This window comes from Ambystoma mexicanum, chromosome 1p (genome assembly GCF_040938575.1).
Source record: "Ambystoma mexicanum isolate Mex_15411 chromosome 1p, UKY_AmexF1_1, whole genome shotgun sequence".
Lineage (NCBI taxonomy): Eukaryota > Metazoa > Chordata > Amphibia > Caudata > Ambystomatidae > Ambystoma > Ambystoma mexicanum.
The window spans coordinates 1,296,173,306-1,296,195,370 of record NC_090921.1 but is presented as its reverse complement, the minus strand read 5'-3'; the positions used below and the strand labels follow the sequence as shown (position 1 = coordinate 1,296,195,370).

The 22,065-nt window shown below is 48.8% G+C and overlaps 1 protein-coding gene across 7 annotated transcripts in view; it reads left to right on the top strand.

Annotated features, from left to right (window-relative positions):
- The window catches only part of PPFIA3 (PTPRF interacting protein alpha 3), an 841,741-nt gene that overhangs the window by 744,638 nt on the left and 75,038 nt on the right, over window positions 1-22,065 (top strand). For all 7 annotated transcript variants that reach the window (XM_069605740.1, XM_069605757.1, XM_069605735.1 and 4 more), the window contains 3 exons: window positions 1,338-1,435; window positions 1,856-2,031; window positions 21,618-21,686. In XM_069605740.1, coding sequence (XP_069461841.1) covers window positions 1,338-1,435; window positions 1,856-2,031; window positions 21,618-21,686 — 343 coding nt within the window. The remainder of the gene's footprint in view (window positions 1-1,337; window positions 1,436-1,855; window positions 2,032-21,617; window positions 21,687-22,065) is intronic.

Here is a 22,065-nt window from a genome sequence, read left to right as displayed (position 1 = left end):
AACCAGAAATGTACTGGGCACTCTGCCCCGGCTTTCCACATTTCAGGGTCACTGAAAAACCAATTCTCCTAGGACTAACCTGAAGACCAAAATCTGTCTAGCAGTAAATGATTGCAGTTAAGTAAGAGGATGCCAGTGTATAACAGTTTAGTGACCCATGTGTCATCTGCAATATGGATTAGGTCCCATAGTTTTTTTGTTTTTATATTGACTGACCAAAGTATACTTCCTGGGTATCAGACTTGGGATGCCAGTTTCCAGGCATTTCTTGAATAGGTTGTGTGGACTGTCCTTGATGCAGCCTACAGTGCTACCAAAGTAAGATGTGCTGTACCCCGACACCCTGCTGCCTTCTTTTCTGAAACATTTGAATTTGGGCTTACAGATTGTCAGTGTATGGCTAAAGTTCAGGTTTCTGATGGGAGTGCAGTGGGCGTCAAGTTTGAAAGGTACCCTGGGCCTTGCCAGGGTAAGCCTTGTCAATGTTAATTTGAATTGTATCCTATATTTCATTTGCAGCCAATGAAATTAATAGGATAAAACACGGGGAGTGTTGAGGGGGACGGAAAAGAGTCGGTAAATTGCATTGGCGACTGCTCCCATCCTCCCCAAATACAGACTGGCGAGTCTTATTTAAGACTGCACTGGGTTGATCCCTGCACCTTAGTGGAGGATAGGGACTGCCCTGGAAAGATTAGCGGGAAGGGCCATCTGGAATGCCCCCTAATACTCTCTTTACCCCCTTGTGAAAGCCTCTAGGGCAGAGAGGGGGCCTGTAAAATCAAACGTGCTGGCGGTAGAGCCATTACCCTCAGTGTAGTAACTTACTGGGGAGAACATATCATACGCTCTCAGTGGAAAGACTGATTATGGTGTTGGCGTGGGGGCAGATTCCGCTCCAAAATGGTTCTCGTAGATTGAGGTTACTTCTATGTGCTAAATTCACTTTCGAGGCAGCGAAGGCCCAAGAGTTTCGAGAGCCTGCCTACTAGAAAGATATTCAAAGGTGGGACACACTACCTCCAAAAACAGAAAATCAGACAGCACTCTAGCACAGTGCACACACTGTTTAAGTGGAGGTCTAATGAAGAATTGACAATGTATTGATCTTCCGGTGATGGCATCTTGGTATTTGTATAAAATAAAATAAAAATATAAAAAAATAAAAAACAATTTGTGATCATGGTTCTTAATTTGCTTAAAGAGGCTGATGTTTAGCTCCTGCCAGTACAGCTTGACCAGGACTCACCTGATTGACAGGTGGTGGGTGTGTTTGGAGGGAGGAGGGGAGTTGTGTGGGTTTTGCTGATCACTGATATTACTACTGTTTGTTTCAGGGTGAGCCTGCACTACGGCATAATGTGCCTCAAGAAGCTCAACTATGACCGGAAAGAGCTAGAAAGGCGACGAGACGAGAGCCAGAACCAGCTCATAGGTATGGGCAAGACATGCACGCCTTGGCTCCCAAATCCTTCTGCTGGAATAGGATTGTCAACTCTGAAGTCCTATTTCAGGGTTAGCTATAGATGTGCTAATGGTACTGCAGAGGGGGCCGGGGGGTGTGGGGGGTGTCCGTGTGTGTGTCCGTGTGTCCACTCCAGTGATGGAATAGCAGTGTACTGCAGGTATGATTGACATCCATTGTAGGAGAGAGGGTTTGTTTGGTAATTTACCTACTCCTCTTCATGTATTCCAGTGCTGGTATAGCATTGGGTGCTGAAGGGCAGGATTGCAGGCCATTGGTGTCTGGTTTAGGGCTAGAGTGTGGACAGCTGTTGAATGATGAAATGAGAAGATTGCTCTAGGATTAACTTTCTCTCTGCTTCTACCATTCTCCCCACCTCCCCTGTCATAGATGTGATGGTTTGGTCCAACGAGCGTGTGATGTGCTGGGTACAGTCATTGGGCCTGAAGGAATATGCAAACAGCCTGCAGGAGAGCGGAGTCCATGGAGCTCTCATAGCACTGGACGACACCTTTGACTGCAATGATCTGGCACTCCTGCTGCAAATTCCCACGCAGAACACACAGGTAAACCTAGAATGTGTGCAGAGGCTAGGGGCTAAGCAGGTTTAGGAGAAGTTTTCAAATTCCTGGCAGAAATGACTCCCCTCAGAGCAGTAGACTGGTTAGCAAGAACCAAGTTCTCAAATTGGCTAAGACGCAGCACATGCCTTCCAGTGCAGTACCTGTCGTAGCTTAGAAAGAGTCCACAACCTGGGGCAGGACCTAACATTAATCTTCCTAGAGTACAGAAGGGCATGTTGTGAGGACAGAAGGCCACAGGTTGGACTTCATTAGCTTTTTGCTGCAATTTATTGTGTGTAAGGCTCCCTCTATACTCCTCCTTCCCATTCTTTGTTCTGCTTTTCTGTTTCTGCTCTTTTCCTCGCCCTCTCTGCACCCAATCTCCTTTTTGTGCTTTTTCCCTGCTTGCACCAAAACATTACAACGCTTTACCTTTACATTTCCACTCTCCCTCTTCTGTTGCCATTGTCCGTTCTCTGTTTACAGATCATGTTCTTCCTCATTCTCTTCTTCTTGATAAACAATGTCATATTAACTGGATCGTATTGCTCTGTTAAATTGCATCTTTAATGTACCGCTGAATGATTGATATTGTGCAAACACTTTGGCAAACGCGTTCTGCATATTAAAATAAATACAAATACAAAAAGTGTTTCTCCTAGACCTTCTGACACAATACCTTCTCCAAGACGACATGAATATTGGGAGGAGGAGCGTAAACAAGTGAAGTGTGGTGACCGGTGTCGGGGAACAGATTAGGATTAACATGAGGTAAATACAAAGATGTACCGTTAAACAAACGTTTAGTAAGGCTAGTTGCAGGTTTGGGCCAATCTAAGAAAATGCAGAGGAAAACTTCACAAACAGAATGGCTTCTTCTTGTTTTCAACAGTTGGAGTCTTTGCTTGTGAATCTCAGTTCTTATTTTCTCCTGGGTGTAGGTGATCAACAACCACTTGGAGTATAGGGGGTTTTAAGCGTCCCCCACACTTCTTTCATGTCTCATCGGTCAGTGCACTCCGATTCTCTACTTTATTTTTTTATTCCAAGGAGACCTCTTTTTCGCGAGTTTAGGGCACACATGCACTCCTACATTGAGTCTGAACAGGGCTAGACGCTCAGAAGCTTCCCAAGAAGCAGGCAGCCTTAGTTCATTTAGAGGCTTTGCTTTAGCTTTCCTGCCACCCCCGTCTCGGGGTACGGTCCTTTTTCCTCAAAGGGCCTGTTCTCACCTTCCTCCTTGACAGTCTGCGGCAATCTTATACCGAAGTGTGGGGTACTCTTGCACCTCTAATCCTCTTCTCTCCAATCTGTCGCTTCCTATACTTTCAGTCCTTCGCTTCATGCTCTTACCTCCACTTGTCAGGGGTTGGGTTTGCCTGCTCCAATTCTGTCATTCTTTCCTTATCTTATCTTGCCAGCTGCGTTACAGTCTCCCATTGGTTTACGTAGGGAGGTGTGTCGACAGTGGTCCAGTTTCCCACACCCCTGATTGGAGTTTGGTCTAGTATGGGAAGGCTGGTTTTTCTTAATCTCGAGGAGCGCAGGGATTCGGCCCAAGGAACTATGGTTCTACTGTTAAGAAAGATTTCCCTTAGGTGCAATTTTCCCTCCATTTTTGAACCCCCAAACTTTTTACTTTTGTTTGGCTTACCTAACCTGACTTTTTCCAGTGGAGCACAGCCTTCAGTTGTACTCCCCTGGGCTTTCCCTAATTTGTTATGGGGAAACTGACACATCCTTCAGGCTTTCAGTACTGGGAAACTGTTTCCCTCAGTTTTCGACTGTTGCCATTTATTGGTAACTTTTTATCCATGTGCCAAGTGTCTTACAGTAGAGCGCATAGTGGTCCTTTTGTTTTATGGCCCTAGCCACAATAAGGATTTTTTTTTTTTTTTTTTACAAGTGTGCCTAGGACGAACTGGTGGCAGCAGTTTACTTTTAAAGTAGTTTTACTTCGTTTTTATGGACCATACCGCATTTCCCATGTTTGGTCCAAAACTGTGGCCAGTGCCGAAAATGGCTGTGCCACGGTCTTTTGTTCTGTCCTTTGGCCATTTTATCCCATTGCATTCCCCCAGATAGGTAGACCCGGGTATTCCTTATTTGGGCATGCAGCCTCTCATGAAAACCGCATCTTTTGCAGGCTTCTGAATGTCACGTGTGCTAGTGCCCAGGAAGAGGGTTGGGATGGTCTGGCCCCTATCCACACTACTGGTGCCGGTATGTCTGGTAGTCATGAATGACTTGAACCACTGTGGGCCACGATTGGCCTACACCTGACATACATGCAAGAGACCAGATCTTCAATTGACTATCCGGGATTTGGGCGCGAAACGAATCTTGGATAAGAGAAGGGGCTCTGCATCCATTCCAGGTCAATCTACTGAGGTTCACACCGAACTTCATAAGGAGCCAAGTATCTTTAACAAAAAAGCAGACACGAGAAACCACTGGTGACGTGCTAGGAAGGTTTGGCACCCTGACCCTGCTGTTGTCCCGTCGGACCCCTATTTCTTCATCAAACCAAGAAGGCCTGCAAGGGTGCTTCACCCCTTTGGAAGGCCTTCTACACTTACCCCTCGCAAATAGCCTCTTCAAAAGTGTTCCCTGAACCATCCAGTGTGAACTGCCCAGCTCGACCCCAGGGTATCGCACAGGAACGCCGCCGTCCCGAGCTGAGATTTGAAACTTTGGGAATCGTTAGCTTGTGGTTTTGGGCCTCTCCCGCCAAAGCTCGTTGTCCTAGCTCCTCTGGTTGTGATTTATGAGAGTGCGACACGCCACAAGCATTTGCAGTCCCTGTGTCGCCCTGTTGTGGTGACCAATGCTGAAAGTGTCTGCAGTTCTTACGTACCGTGTCCTGAGACGTGCTGCACCGGAACTATCCTTCTTCCTTCGAGGGCTGAGAAAAGTTTACTGTCCCGCCATGGACGATCATCCCGTCCCGCAACCGATGAGAGCCGCAGCGTCCCTGGAACTTCAGGGTAACACCTACAGGCGAAGTGGGCTAGGCTGCCAAACTTTGGTCTGGACTGTGTCGAGGGTCAGTGAGTACTTTTCCTAACTTACCGGTGGCCCCCTGGCACATCCATCCCTTTTTATGCATTAGTGTCCCTCAAAAGATACTCCCCTTGGCTGGTATAGCCTGCGCGCGCCCAGCTATTCCCGAGCTCCAAAAGTCGCTCTATCCGCAAGGATAAACCCTGTTCTAGCAATAGGAACGTATTTTCTGCCCCTGAAGAGAACCCACTTTCCATTTTACGCACGACTGTGCGTTGTTAACGCACAACAGTACTTTGAGTGCTAGGCTCCTCACTTCATAGGGCTGGACTACTTAAGTTAGGGATTGTTGATGAAGAACTGCCTAAACTGATATGTGCCGAACTAGCCCCTTTCTGTTACAGGTTGTGGTTATTTTCTCCCCGACGTGTGTGTGTGTGTGAGAGAGAGAGAGAGAGAGAGAGAGAGAGAGAGAGAGAGAGAGAGAGAGAGAGAGAGAGAGAGAGAGAGAGAGAGAGAGAGAGAGAGAGAGAGAGAGAGAGAGAGAGAGAGAGAGAGAGAGAGAGAGAGAGAGAAGAGAGAGAGAGAGAGAGAGAGAGAGAGAGAGAGAGAGAGAGAGAGAGAGAGAGAGAGAGAGAGAGAGAGAGAGAGAGAGAGAGAGAGAGAGAGAGAGAGAGAGAGAGAGAGAGAGAGAGAGAGAGAGAGAGAGAGAGAGAGAGAGGAGAGAGAGAGAGAGAAGAGAGAGAGAGAGAGAGAGAGAGGAGAGAGAGAGAGAGAGAGAGAGAGAGAGAGAGAGAAGAGAGAGAGAGAGAGAGAGAGAGAGAGAGAGAGAGAGAGAGAGAGAGAGAGAGAGAGAGAGAAGAGAGAGAGAGAGAGAGAGAGAGAGAGAGAGAGAGAGAGAGAGAGAGAGATATTTTTTATATACATCTGTCTAGGGTAATCTGTGGGCTCACTCTCACCACCCTGAGACTTAGTCTTTGACTGCCTGCCGAAATACTGTAGATTGGTCTACTTTGTCCAGAAGGCTCCTCTGTTCACTAACTAGGATGGCCTCCTAAACGTCTGCCCACCAGATCAGTTTAAAATCCATCTTAACATCTACCTTACCAGAGCTTCTGGAGTTGGTCACGAAACCCCCAAATTCCAGGCAGGTACTTGCCTCTGCCTCGTGACTGAGGGTGGTAGCTTCTTGGGTAGTTTCTCAGGTGCTGTGGGTCTCCAATGTTGGACCAGGTATTGACCCATGGCTATCTGGATCACAATCTCCAAGGCAGAGTTGGAGTAATCGAAGTGGATGTTCTAAATTAAAGGGTAGTTTTTTCAGCCATTTCTCCAACAGTTGAATTTTATATACCATTTCTCTAATGGCTTCTTGAGGTAATTTGTGGATTGCTCGTAGCTGTTGGTGATGGGATTCACGGTCACACTCCAATCGTTCCAATATTTTGTTCTTTATGGTGTCATATGTGGTTCGACCATCTTATTTGAGGACCTAGAAAGCTGCTTGAAGATCTCCGGTCATGAGCGGTTCTATGAACTGGGCCCAATATTCCTTTTCGCATTTGTTGCAGTGCATTCAGAATTACATAAGAATACCTTTGGGTTATCTCTGGGCTCAAACCTCTGTAGTTGTGCCACTGGTGGAAGAGGGTTTCCGGTGGGTTGGGCCACTGCATCCTGTTAATTGCTCAAATATAACCAACTGGCCTGTGACCAGCTAATGAAGGACGGACTTTACTACTTCCTGCTAGTGCCTTGGTTGCCTTCTGTCCCAGCTTCAGTTTGTTCTGAGCAACCCCTCTGGATTGTTGATAGTTTTGCAGCCACCAAAGATACCTCTTTTTGAGGTGTTGGATCCACATAGTAGTGTGTCACTGGTGCTTTGTCCTTTAGGTTGGCTGATGGTGTCTCCGGCATAGGCTGAAAATGTGTCAGACAGTGGGGTTAGGTCATCTGCATTCAGAACTGGGAGCATCCATTTAGTTTAGACTTGGCCCCTATCGGTTAATAGCCCAACTAGTCATAGGTGATACCCCTGTTGTAACAAACTGCATCCTCCTCAAACGTATCTGGTCGTAGAGTTTGTTTTTGTGATGGCTGTCGTGGCTTTATCTGAGGCCTAGTCTGTCTTCCTTTCCTTTTCTTCGGGGGACTGTTCAGGGTAAGACTTTCCATTTTGGATTCTGTTGGCTTTGTAGAGCTTCATTCTTGGAACTTAAATGTCTTCCAACTGGCACTTGTCTGGCTGTCACCCAGAGGGACATGGTAGATCATTGGGCGTGCGGTGGACCAAGGATCAGGGGAGCTTGGACTAGGTCAAACCTTGAGCAAGATGGAGATGCCCTGCCCTGAAATCCTTCTGTCTTCTTGTCAGATATATTTTGATTAATGTGAGGTTAATACATCAAGTGTACACCATGATGTGATGCCCCCTAGTTATATAGTCCCACCCCACAATTCCAGGCAAAAAGCATGAGGTTTGATCAAAACTCGAATTTACTTAAATGAATTAAAAGTTATAGCAAAGGGAGGCCACCAGGGGGCGCGGGCAGGATGGACGCCTGAACGTCGAGCTCCGCACCCAGCCCCGGGTGAACTGCGATTTACCGGCGGAACGAGGGTCCCATGCGCTACGCGACCCCCACCAAAAGACGGAGCCTGTAGCCCCCACCTGGACCCAACTCTGGTCCCGATCCGACGCTCCTGTGCGGAGTTACACGGACCGAGGCGGCATCAGCTGCCCCTCCCCCACGACCTGGCGCGGAGCAACGCAGGAAGCAGCGCAAGCCGCGCCGCCCACGAATAGGCCCGAGAAGGAGGGCCCACGGCGCTTCCTCCCCTGGACATCTTCCACGGCCCACCGCTTGACCCAGGGCCCCGACCCGAGGAAAGTCGTCCGCCCGCCCAGGGAGCACACGCCGGGGTGGCCCTCTGCGCCCAGGCGCTCCGCGCCCGGCGCTTCTGATACCCGAAGCCCGGCCCGACCTGGAAAGGACCATCCGCCGGTCTTGGGAGCTACGGTACTGCAAGGGGGCCGACGCGGGAGCACGCCCCCCCACCATCACAACACTCGCCGAGATGGCCCGCGGTGCTCGGGGGCCCCACGCCTAACGAGACACACCCGGTCACAGGGAGGCCCAAGTCCACCAGCCCCCTCCACGGCCTCAGAACTCGATCTGTTGAGGGCCACCCACTCACCCGTGGAGTAACGACGGGGCCGGAATAAGGGCACCAAGGACACCAAGGACTGCGTGGAACACACCAACAGCGTTGTAAGACCTTGGGGACCCCCCAGTTGACTTGCCGGGAACCCGCCACTAAAGGACCAACTCAACCACCCCTTCCCGGCTCCCCAGCCGACGAAAAGGCGGCGCCCGCTGATAAGTGGCCGGCACGAACCTTCCATGCACTGGAAAGAAAACCTGCAGAAATACCAGTTCGTTGCCAAAGAAAGTGCCATGGCCACCGGTAGCCCCACTCCCCCACCCCCAGACCTGGGGGCTATCCAGAACAACATCCAAACGATTCTGGAGGAGATACGAGGGATGAGGACAGACATGGGGGCCAAACTGGCCGACCTCACCACCAAAGTCACCACCCTAGAAGACCGCGTGGAGGGTGTCGAAAATAATCAACTCTCAGTAACACTCCTCGAAACCCAAATGGACATGAGACTCCGAGACATGGAAAGGCGTGAAGAAGAGCTTCGGCTTAAGGTTGATGACATGGAGAACAGGGAGAGGAGGAACAACCTTCGAATCTTTGGCCTGGTGGAATCCGAGGGCGAGTCCACACAAGGTCTTGAAGGCAAAGTGCACGACATCGTGAGGATCGCCCTGGGAACAGAGGGCGTGGGGACGATCAACTTCGACAGGGTGCACCGAGCAGGGGGGGGAGGCAGAGGCCCACGCTCGGTCCTGGTTCGGCTGCACTACTACAGGGACAAGGTCAGAATCCTGGAGAAGGCGAGACATCTTGGCATCATACAGTACGGCGACTCGAAGGTATCCATCTTTCAAGATCTATCGGCCCTAACCCTGTCAATGAGGAGGAAATGTGGCACACTTACAAGATGGTTGCAGGGAAAAGGGGTTCGATATCGGTGGGGGCACCCCTTCTACCTGGAGTTTGAGTGGCTAGGTGAGAAACACCACCTGGTGTCGGAGGAAGACATACGGAGAGCCACGGAGGATCTGGTGAGCGACCAGGCGGGCCACTCGGGCACCCAGGAGGGAGGACCACGGGACCCCCCCAGGGGCCCCGACAGACTAGGAAATCACAGCGGGAAATCTAAGGTCAAGGGGGCCCGAAAGTTTCGGAAAACCAGACACCCGTCGACGAACCTGGAAGACCACCCAAATTCATGATAATAGCGTTCGATTGGAGGTGGAGAAAATCACGAGGTGAGAGATGATTCAGGGTGCGGGCGATGGAGGCCCTGGGCCCACGAACTGCCTTGAATGGACGCCGTGGCGGCGCTGTGTTTAGCCCGCTGGACTATGGGACGGCAGAGCGTTTTGTTAAAAAGTTAACTGTTTATTTGTGTTGCCCCATGTCTGAGGTTCGGGTTATGGGTTGGTGGCCAGGGGGGAGGCTCCGGGTCCCAGAATTCTATCTCGGCCATGTCTACCGAAGGCCTGAAGGGGCCGACCTGAATCAAGTTTGCGATCTGGGACTCTCCAAACACACGAAAACCCCGGGGCTGGGGTTAGAGTCCTTGGTGGTTCGTTGACCAACCCCAACATATGTTGGGGAAAGTGGACGGACGCCTTATGTTTCAAGGGAGGGGCGGGGGGAGGGAGGGCACAGGGAGGGGGGTTTGGAATAAGGGGGAAGGGGGTAGGAGGGACAACGGGGCAGTTAGAGGGGTTCAGGGGGAAATTCAGTTCAAACCACAGGAATACGCTTGGCAATGGGCTCTAAAATTCAATCACCACGAGGGGTTCAAAATGCACGCCCGGAATGATGACAATGATTGAAGGGAAGGTGGGCACGTTGAATGTCAAGGGTCTAAACTCTCAAAATAAAAGGTCCCTCACGGGTAATATGTTCCGTAAACAACACCTGACGGTCCTATTCCTACAGGAAACACATTACAAGCGTGGGAGAGAGTCCAGAATCAAGGGGAAAGATATCGGCAGCAATTACTGGGCTTCACATCCGACCTCCAAGAAGGAGGGGGTGGGCATTCTCCTGGGAAGGGCTCTCCAACTCACGGGGGTGGAAACCAAGAGAGGATTTGGGGGTCGATTCCTAGGCGTTAAGGGGCTTTGCGAGGGGCAACAAGTCACTTTTGCCACTGTATACGCACCCAACTCGGGTCAAGTAGAGTTCCTCACACGGATCTTTGGCGTCATGGATGAATGGGCTGAGGGGGCCATGATTCTCGGTGGGGATTTTAATCTCATAGCCGACCCCCAACTGGATTGGTGGTCCGCTAGAGGTGGGACACCCAAAGGGATCACTAAGGACAACCTGGCTTTGCAAAACCTCCTGAGGGATCACTACTGGGTAGACGTTTGGCGCAAGGCGTACCCGGCCCAGGGTGGTTACACATTCTTTTCTCCCCCACACTGCACCTACACCAGAATCGACCTTCTGCTGGCCTCAGAGGAGGGGGATGGGGCGGTAACCCAACCAAAGGTCGAGACCATAACGTGGTCGGACCACGAACTACTTGTAGCTAACTGGTCCCTGCCCATCGCCCCGAGATCGGCTCGATGGCGGTGTAACGACACGCTCCTTAGGGATCCAGTATTCCGTGATTTCATGAAACAAGAAATGCTGGCCTACTTCGAGATAAACGACACCGGGGAGACGGACATGTCCACGGTATGGGAAGCGGGGAAAGCCACCTTCAGAGGTCTCCTCATAGCGGAGGGCTCGAGGCGTAAAAGGGAAAGGGGCCTGATCGAGAGCAGACTCCGAGCGGAGTTACAGATCCTGCGGGCCAGACTGGGCGTCCCGGGGGTGGACCGGAGGGCACTATTGGACGAGATGCAGGGCAAAAGACAGGAGCTCCACACGGTTCTCATAGGTGAGGTGGTTAAGAGGATGCGATATACCAGACAGAGATACTATGAACAGGGCGACAGGGTAGGCACTCTACTGGCACAGAGGTCGAGGGGGTGTAGAGCGGAGAGAGGGATTACCCAGCTAGCCGACGAGGAAGGCAGAATTCATGGGAACCGGCAGGAAGTGACGGAATGTTTTGCTGATTACTACAGCAAACTCTATTCCAGGCAAGTGGGTGAATCACAGGAGGATATTGCCTCCTACCTGGCAGAACATCCCCTCCCCAAACTGACCGACCAAGACTTAGAGGCCCTCGAGGGGGAAATCCTAGAGGAGGAGGTGGAGGGAGCCATTAAGAGACTGAAGGCCGGAAAGGCTCCAGGCCTTGACGGCTACACAGCGGATTTTTATAAACAGACCCAATCCACCCTAGTGAAGCCCCTGACTAAATTGTTTAATCAAATTAGGGGCAACGACACAATCCCACCGACTTTCTTACAGGCCCTCATCACTGTCATACCCAAACCTGGTAAGGACCGGGCGGTCTGTGGGTCCTACAGACCCATCTCACTTCTCAACGTAGACGCCAAGATTTTTGCTAGGATCCTGGCCTCCAGACTGGAAAATTCCCTCCCACGCCTGATACATCCAGACCAGGCGGGATTCGTCCTTAATAGACAGGGTTCCGATAATCTAAGGAAAACACTTCATATACTAGCCACAACCGAGGCCAGAAACGAAGGCACACTCCTACTGGCTCTCGACGCGGAGAAGGCCTTTGACAGGGTCAGTTGGGCTTTCATGAGGGAGGTTCTCATGTCGGTGGGGATGGGGCCAAGGTGGTTGGGATGGATATCCGCGCTCTACTCCTCCCCTTCGGCCAGAGTAGTGGCAAATGGGATTGAATCTAGAGAATTCCCCCTTGAACGTGGTACGAGGCAGGGATGCCCCCTGTCCCCGTTAATCTACGCATTGGTGATGGAACCGTGGGCAATCTCGATCCGCAATGACATGGCCATCAGTGGTGTGCAGATGGGGGATATGCACTGCAAAATCTGCGGACGACGCCCTGCTCTACGTTACCAGACCGTCCCATACAATCCCTTGGCTACTGCAGGGCCTCACAAGGTATGGAGAACTATCGGGGTACAAAGTCAACCTGGACAAATCGGTGGCATTTATGGGTGGGAACCTGCCGGACACAGAGGTGGCCTTTGTGGAGGGCCTGCCCTTCAAGCGGAACGATGAGGGGTTCCGTTACTTGGGAGTCCAAATCACACGTAACCTTGAAGACCTGTATGGGGCCAACTTCCCCCCCCTCTGGTCAGCAATCAGGAGAGACATAGAAAGGTGGGCGGGAACGGGTCTCTCATGGATGGCACGCCTTAATCTCATAAAAATGGTGATTCTCCCAAAATTCCTGTTTCTCTTCCAAATGCTCCCGGTGCAGGTCCCTAAGGCCTTATTTGATGAAACAAAACGAATCGTTCTTAGATTCCTCTGGCAGGGCAAAAAACACAGGATTTCGTATGAGGTATTGACTAGGACCAAGGAGGATGGGGGGGTGGGCTACCCCGACCTCGAGACGTACTATAGGGCATCCCAGTTGAGGATCCTGGTTGATCACTTCACACCGGGAATGAAAAAACAGTGGGTAGCCATGGATAATAGGCCCCTGGCGCCCGTCACACTAGAGGAATGGCTCTGGGTCCCAAGGAGTACGATCCCCAGAACCGTCTTGAACCACCCGATCCTGAAAGTATTGTGGTCTCTATGGAGAGAGGGAGGTTACTACAGATGGCTCACGACATGGCCCTCCCCCTTGAGCTGTATATGGGCCCCCCCTTTCCTGGCCAAAATAGCGGAACCAGCAGCTTACCAGACGTGGTTCGAGGCGGGCCTTAGTAGGACCGGCCAATTGTGGGTGGGGGGCTCCTTCCTCCCCCTGAAGGACCTCGAGGAAGCCCTGGGAATAGGTACGCTTTCCCCGTTTCGTTATCTTCAGCTCAAGGGTGTCCTCACCGAGCCATCTTGGGGCGATACCCTCAGGAGGGAACTCACAGACTTTGAAAAGCTCCTTTTGACCGCAAAGGGTTCCAAGGGGATAATCTCTCGCCTATACAAGCTCTTTCAATTCTCTATCCCCCGAGACCCACCACCGGCACGCACGCAATGGGGTAGGGACCTAGGCGAGGAAATCGATGACGAGAGATGGACAGAGATGTGTAGACGGGCTAATCGGTCCACATCCTCCCTCCAATATCGCCATCAGGCCCTCAAGATACTACACAGATGGCACTACCCCCCGCAAAGGATAGCTAGAATGCGGCCAGGATATGACCCACACTGTTGGAAATGCAAGACAGAAAGAGGTGACTATATCCACATGTGGTGGGGATGCCCAGTGGTTCAGAAATACTGGGACAAGGTGCGGGCCTGGATTAAAGGGGTGGATGGGATCGAACGGGCTTCCTGTCCTTGGCTCCTCCTTTTCGGGATTAGCAACGGGGAGGACCGGGATAGCACTCAAGACCACATGCTCCAGGTGATGCTGGTAGCAGCTAGATGCTGCCTGGCACAGAAATGGAAACACCCGAAAATGCCAGGGGAAAAAACCTGGGTGACCAAAGTAAGAGCCATCTACGACATGGAGTTCCTCACACACCTGCTTGATGAGTCCAAGTCCAACATCGAGGAAATCTGGCTCCCCTTTTTTGACAAATACGGCCGAGTGGTCTAGGACCTGGTGGTTGAGCCGAGGGATCCCCCTCCTCCCCAAGGACACGGGACCATGGCCCAAGGACCCGGTTGTGAACCGAACCCGTTTGATCAGCATGACTTTGACGTGCCACACGCACAATGCACTGACGCCTCTATCACTAAGAGAGCCCGTTGCGCAAGTAACTACCTATGCTATGAACGCTCGAACTGAAGGGGGGTGGGGGGAGGGAAAAGGAGGGAGGGGTAAGGGGTGTGTTGCGTTTGGTTTTTTCTATATGTTAACTTACATTAATAAATGCAATGTAATAATGTAATCACGTAATGCACAAAGGAAACCTAATAAAATCGATTTTCAAAAAAAAGTTATAGCAAAGCAAAGGTGGTCCCCAGCTTTATGCAGAGGAAATCGCCTACCTGCATTTCTCACAATATTTCTCACACAAAAGCATTTGTTTCCAATATCAATTCTTTATGCATGTTGAAGTTGTAATAACAAAAGCATTCTAATTGCAACTCTGCCGATTACCAGCCATTGGGTTAAAATTTGCCCCAGAGCAATCAAGTTGGCAGATGGGTCATAACAGTAACATGATTCTTCAAAACGTTTTACTTTCTCTAATATGCTAGCATCTTTAGACTGCACATGAAGTTACACTTGCACATAACACACAGGGCTATTACTGTCCCCAATTACCTGTTATCTGGGAACTTTCTTATGCACCCTCTCCATTCGTATGTAATTATGTGTCACGACCCTCGCCCAAAACCCCCTCTGGCAAACCCATTGGCGAGGTGGGGTCAGGACTCTGGCCTCTAGAGCCTGGCATCCTCTTCAAAAGCCCTCATGGGGCCAGTCCTGGCGCCTATAGAGCCAGGCTCATACACCATGAAACACAATGTGCTTGGGAACTACTTCATTGTATTGTCAGCCAACATGGAGGCATCCACATAGCTTGGTTCCTAAGAACCGAGCTATGCAGTCTAGTGTTTTTGGTGTGGTAGTCTAGGGACTACTTTACCTGGACTATTTTGTTGGGGCTATTTAAACCACACCCGAGCAAGACAACACGCTTCGCGTTACTTTGCAGCTTGCAACGTGATGCTCACCGTGTCCAGCTATTCCCTCAAACCTCAGAGAAGCAGAACCTTCAAGGAGACAAAAGGAACATCTTTAGCAGCAGCATCTTACCTGCAGTCTTCATCTTTAAACACTCGCAGCTTCTGAGAACAGCTTCCTCGAATCTGCACGCCTCCGGACAGAACGACCTGAAAGAGGAAGATCGCGGCAACATTTAAGAAAGCAGTAGAGACATTTACAAATTACGAACTGCTCAAAAGGCTTACCTAGCTGGTCGCCTCTCGGCTGGCACCACTCTGGACATTCCACTCTCGCTGAAGAACACCGCGACCTACAAGGAAGGAAATCACAGATTAGCAAAGGCAAGACTTTGCAGCGCTGCGCATAGCGCTTACTTACCGCATCATAGCGCTCTTAATGCGCCATCATTTACCAGCGGGGTTCAACCAAGCCAGTTCGCCGGGCTGAAGCTCCGCATAACCTAAGGGAGAAAAAAGAGACATTTTAAACAAAGAAAGGCATGCAGGATAGCAACAAAACTGAAGAACAGCAACAAGACCTACCTGAACAATATCAAACGGGCCGGCGTCAGTGAAGTAACTGGACCGCACTCGCCCATGAAAGACAATGCGCCCCTGCAAAGAAGGCAGGACGGACAGCACGCCTAATTCTACCACAAGGTGAGGAGAGGGCGCCAGAGGGACTGAAATCATATGGGGGTGGAGGGAGGATAGTTACCCCAGTCAGTCAGTCTTGAACACAGTCCTCCTGTATTTTCAGGCATAATCTTCCCCGCAGACCACATCAGGGCAAAGCTGAGAAGCATACCAGCGAGTAACCCGGCTGGGTTGCGTGCCTGTGGATACCAGGTGTGCGTAACATTATGATGCTGAGTTTTGCTAATATGTTTGTGTTATTGTGGGTGTCATTTAAAAAAGCACATAGTGAATCGCATCATACTCCTACGTCCCGTGCCCTTTTCTCCATACTTTTGGGACATTCCGTCCTGTGGGACGGGACCGGAGCACTTTTGTAAAAAAGCATCAAATTGAAAATGTGTCCTTCTCTTTTTACTAAGGTACCGCACGCGGTCCTAACCCTGCCCTCCTTAGCTCCGCCCACGCTTCGCCCTTCAGTCCTTTTCTATCACCAGGTCTGAGACCATTTAAGCAATAATAGAGGCTTATTTTATATTAATGTTTAAAAAAACTTTAAAAAAAAAAAATTGTGTGTATGAATGAATAAAGTTCTCATGAGTGAGTATGATTGTCAAGAGGGGTGAACAGTGAAACAAATACATCTTTTATGTGATCACTTATGTATAGGTCCGTAAGTTTTTAGATCTTTTTTGCATGAACGAGATCCAACTGCGGAAATACGCTTTCTCGGCTTTGAATAGTGTGGCTTTTCTACACGACTGGTGTTTTTAACAAAAATAATTTTGTATTGAAACTTTTGTATAATGCTCCTTCTCTCCTGATTAAATTTAAGAGGGGGTGTATGAATTGTTTTTGTATCAAACTAATATAATGCACATGCGTTTGAAATAAATCTCGCTTCTTATGAAAAAGATATTGATTCTGGGTCCTAGTTTACTGAGCTATTTCTGCTTGCTGATGTGGTATCGGTGATCAGAGCATGAAAGTTGGTTCATAATCACCCTGGTATGGTAGCTGTACCTGTTTGGAGTCACAAGTTTGTTTGTTTTCTGTCAAGGGTTCTGCCCTTTATGTGAGGGTCCATTTGTGACTTTCTCTTCTCCCCTCAACCTCCTTGTGTTTTTTGCTGCAAAAGAGTCCAAGCCTACATGAGGCCTGGATGGGACTATTTTGTTACAGGGACTATTTTTTACTCGGGCGTGGCTCTAGGGAACTTCTTACCTGGAACTACTTTGGAGGCTATTTAAACCACACCCAAACAGCAGCACATGCTTCGTGTTATTCTGCATCCAGCAGCGTGACGCTCACCGTGCCTGCAGCCAGCATCCAGTCTTCTGCCACGCCCGCCTCGAATCCGGAGCTCCTAGAATAAAGAAGAAGAAAAGGACAAGGTTAGAAAACAAACTTATTTCAAATTCCTCACCTAATTCCGGAACCATTTAATCTCCAGACCTGGAAAGTACATCAGTCCTGCACGCGTCGCTTCGCCAGCTCCAGCACGGCGCCATACTCACCAGTTCTCACAGCATCTTTCGATCCGGCACTGTCTCCATCATTTCTTCGCTGTAATCTGGCACCTGGGGGACACAAGAAAAAAAAACAAGGTGAGCCAAGGGAATCAACAAATACAATCTCTTACCACCATAGACTTACCTGATTTACCACCGGCGGTATTATTCCATAACTCTCCACATTTTCATATGCCGCATCTGTAAAGAGGGAGAAAAACAACACGTTAACGCATGCAATAGTTACCGGACAGCATTGGGTAACACAGACTCTTACCTGAACGCCAGCAGCAGCTACAAGACCTTCTTCTCACGAACTCAGTTGCAACTTAAGGAAGGAAGGGGACAAGAGTGAACCTCGGGCACATTGAACTCTTTGAACTTGATACTTACCAATCCCGCTAGGGACTTCAGAGTCAATACTTACCGGAACTCTCCCAACGCCTTCAAACCAGTGAAGTAACTGGTATCTACATGCCCCTGCAAGACACGCAGGATGGAGAGCTCATCTTTTACGAACATAAGGTGAGGTTACTAAGAGGATATCGGAGGTGATTAGTGGGGGAGAGCGAGAACAGTTGGGAAGCCATCACTAAAACCCACAGGTGGTTAATCCCTGTATCCACTTGCAGGAAAATACTTCTTCGGGTCCAGCAGACAAGACTGGGCGGGCCAGTCCAGACAGTCATCTCTGCACTACGCAGCACGTTGACGGAGACCGCAGCTGTCCGGGTCCGATCGACACCCCTGTGGGGTCCAGGTGAGCGTAACACATTGGTGCTGGAACAGGGCACGAAACAGGGCGGCCTTCCCTCCCCAGTGCCATTGCAATCATGCCATGAGCATGTTTTCTGAATGATAAACATGATGATGGGGGCATTTGAATATTTCCCAAAAAATCATATTGTCCCTATTTGTGGAGGACCTATTAATGTAGGCCCCTAACCCTGAGGCAAACATAAATCCAATAATTGACCCTGTAAATGCATGTTTCCCTTTTTGGGCTTAAAATAAACTGGACGAACTCGGAGCTCTTTCCACCAATGATGAAAACTAATCTTGTGGGTGACCAATGAGGTTTTAATGGTTGACCTTCTGCAGTACAATATGTGGGAATCTGGGTCCCGAGACCCAGTAGTTCTCCGTCACAGCAGTTATATGAAATAGCTGGACCTTCTAGAGGCAAAGTACAAAAAATGATAGTTACCTACATCATGATGAGTCTCACTCATAAAAAGGATTGTGCTTCCGAAATTGCTCTTTACGGCGGGGACCCACCCTGTAAATAGTCAACAATAAGCAGACAAAACTCTTACTTGTGACATTTGTGGAGCTGCATGAAGTCGATCTGCACATTCAGGAACGGAACCACCACAACCAGACTTGCGGATGCCAAAGACTTGACCGCTCTTACCATTACCACGGCATATAGCCATACCCCTGGGAAACAGAAGTGCGATAAAGATGAAACATGGGGTCATTCAGCATTGACTATCAGCAGAAGCCCCTCTGCTTCTAAAAGATAGCTAAATCGTACACCACACCATGTGCATATTGGGAGTCAGAAGAAAAGGTTACACCTTTACCCTTAGCCAAGACGCAAGCAACCAGTTCAGCCACGTGGGCAGATTTTGCATCGTAACCGATAGGTCTCCAGAAGTTCATGCAGTGTACCCACTACATAACCTGCCAAGACCTTGCCCTTGTTATCATGTAAACAATACCATCAAGGAGATGTCGTTCACGGCCAAAACCAGGCAATCATAGGGCTCCCTATTGGAGGGAGTTGGAAGCAGAGAGACTGGGTTTAAAACAGAACATATGCTTAGTGTTACATAAGCTGCTGAAATTAAAATTTGTTCATACAATTGGTGTGCTCAGCGTTGAACTCTTATCTTATTGAAGCTTCTCTTGGGTTCCTCTCAAAGCTCAGGTCTGCAGTTTAGTGGCTTCCAAGTGCCAGTTGGAACAAGAATCCCACTGTTTGTGCAATTTCGGACCCCAAGCTTCTAGGAACTTCGAGCCAGGACAAACATACCAGAAAGTTACATGTTTTGAACAAGTTATGTGGAACTATAAAATGCGCTGGATTACACTTTGGAGGAAGTGGCACTTGCATTGATCTACCCAATCCCTTTCTCACAGGGTTAGAATAGGAATCGCGTATTGTGGAAGTCTTTGCCATTCTTTTGCACTAACCATGCCCAATGCTGAATCAGCAAGACTGTTTATATGCCCCTGTTACAACCCAAATCAATAACAGTCCAGAGAACAGCAATCTTTCCCTTCTGCCCCTTCTCCTTTTCGTTCTCTCCCTTCTGCAGCTAACTTGGACTTCCTTAGCAGTGGGGGCCTCTGTTGTATTTTAAAGACATCAGAAAAAAAAATCTGAGTGAAGGAGGCATTTATCTACCATAGCCAATTAGAGCAGAGGCTGCATACATTTTACATGCAAAGCCACCAATAACAGTGCTGGGCTTAATCATCAATGCTGAACAGTCCTCTTTGCACATAGCTAGGAGCATACGTGCAGCAAGTATTGCCTCCTTTAGTCATGTCTGCCTGGCAATGCAGAAATACCTCACAACAGGTCATGCCAATCCTATTACTGGGTAATTAACAGCAAAAGTATAATGGATGATACAGTTAATGGATAGGAAGTGGCTTGGAACATGACAGCAGACAATATAGCCTGACTGTTTAGAGATATTTGAGACTTACAGTATTTACCATATTTAGACAGTTACATTTGGGGTAATCCATCATTTTATGGTGACATTGCAGTTCTAACGGTTCTGTTCAAGAGACAGTAGGGGCCTCTTGAAGGGTCATTGTGAACCCTGCCAGGTTGGGGTGGTTGTTAATCTGAGGGTAGGGAGTACCATTAGTCGATGGCAGGAGGGAGTGTGGGGGGTGTAAGGTTATAGGGGAAGGTAAGGTTGAGAAGGGCTTTATGAGAGAGGCAAGTAGCGGGAACTAGTTAGCCAGATAAAATGGAGGCAAGACCGTGGATAGACTTAAAGACCAGGAGGAGTTTGAACACAAACCACTTGTTTAGGAAGAGCCAACCTGCATGGAGGCATGCAGGGGTGGGTGAGGATCGAGAGATGTATGTAATACAGAGGAAGAGAAGTAGCCTGGGTGTTTGAGTGGTAGGCTGTCTGTTCTTTTTCTGTTTAATTCTCTACAAGGAGTTGGAGACAGCATTTCAGACTAGGAAGGGGGAGAAATCAGGAGAGAATAGAAATCTTTGTAGTCAACTGTTTAATTGGCAATTCAAAGAAGCAGTCATTGAGTTTGAAAACTGAGACTCAAGAGGTTATTCAAGAACTCATGAGCAAGCAGAACAATCATATGACAAGGTGGCCTATGCTAGTCTCTCTTGTTGTATATCCACTTTTCTGTGAGGGAGATAACTGGGGCATTTGGGAAATCACAGGTCTGAGAGACAAGGCCTGAGAACACTAATCACACGTGTCGGCTTAGTCGGAGTGCATCCCTGGTGCAACAGTGGTCTGTTGTCTTCCATGGAGAAGCCATCTTGTACAGAGCAGACACTGAAGCAACCATACCTGCTCTGAATATTGTCAGGCTAGATTCTGCTCCCTGCAGTCTTGGAAATCGGAGAGGCTTTCAGGTGTAGGCAATACACCATATCCCCTTCTCCTCTATGGGCGTAAAGGGGAAAATGTGCAACATGTGACCTTCCTCTTGGGTGTTCTCGTGACTGCAAAGGGGAGGTGTCATATAGGTTTGGATCAAAAGTGCGGAGGGAATAGTTGGGTTATTCGGGTACTGTCACTTTAGATGTGGGAATTATGAGGAGTTGTCGTGGCCAGTGGCTACGGCCATAACTGATCCTGTTGTATGAAATCTGATACTCATCCTTTTTTTTCTCAGATCCACAAATGCTTTACAGTACATTTCCCAACTAAAATTAAAACCAAACTATTCCATTTGTTCTTTTCCAGACTTTTTTCACGTTTTTGAGACCCTATCCTTAGAAATAGATCATTCTTACTATTATGAAAGGCCAGATGTATGTTTGTCTGATGCAGTCATGCGCAGTAGAGACTGCCAGCTTCGCCTGTTCTCACTGCTAGAGGGAGCTGTTGCCTTAGGATTTATAATGGTCCTAAAGTGTCAATTTGTTTCTCTTAACATAAATATACCACCTAATATATTAACACTCTGAAAATGTCTTTACGCACTTAAGCCTGTGTACACAGGGTGTTCAACTAGTATGTTATATGAAGCTGCTGAAAAAAGGAGCTCTGCGCTGTACTAACCCCCATGTAGGCAAAGCAAGACCTGTTTTTCTGTATCTGTCATTCAACGCTTTCCCCATACTCTATATGTTTTTCAATGCTTGCATCTTTTCTCCTTAGCTCCATCCCCTGCTCTCCCTTTTACCTTGGCATGCTTTTTGTCTCACCCATTCCTTCTCTGGTTTTCAGTGCACTCTGTTTCAAACCTGTCTCCATCTGTCACAGTGGAGCTCCTTTGTCCCTGAATACTTCTGGTCTTAACATGTCTGAACTTTCATGAGATCAACAGTTGACTGATGCTGTGTTACCCACCTCATGTTATTTCTTACTCTTGCAGGCCCGGCAGGTTCTGGAAACAGAGTTCAGCAACTTAATCTCTATGGGGACGGAGCGACGATTGGATGAGGTGCGCCGGGTGAACTTTGGTTAATAGTCACTTTAATGTTTCCTTTTTATTGTTTGGAACAATCTTTAGATCATAAGGAATGTTAGCAGAATGCAAAGTCACATGATGGTCAACGTCGCATTCCCTTTCCTTATACTTGTGGGCTTTCAAAGGTGAAAGCTCCTCCAGATGCCCAAAAATATGTTGCCATTTCCATTTCTGTATAGTAAGTATTGCTCTGATGAGTCCCTTGTCCTCCACAACCCTCTGATTTTTATTACAAGAACCAAAGCACTTTTTGTATTCAGCTCCTTTGGACCCATAAACACAAAGGCTATGCCCCTCTGTGACACAAGCAGGCTCCCTTTCTCTCGGCTCATGAATGTGGTCAGATGTGCTT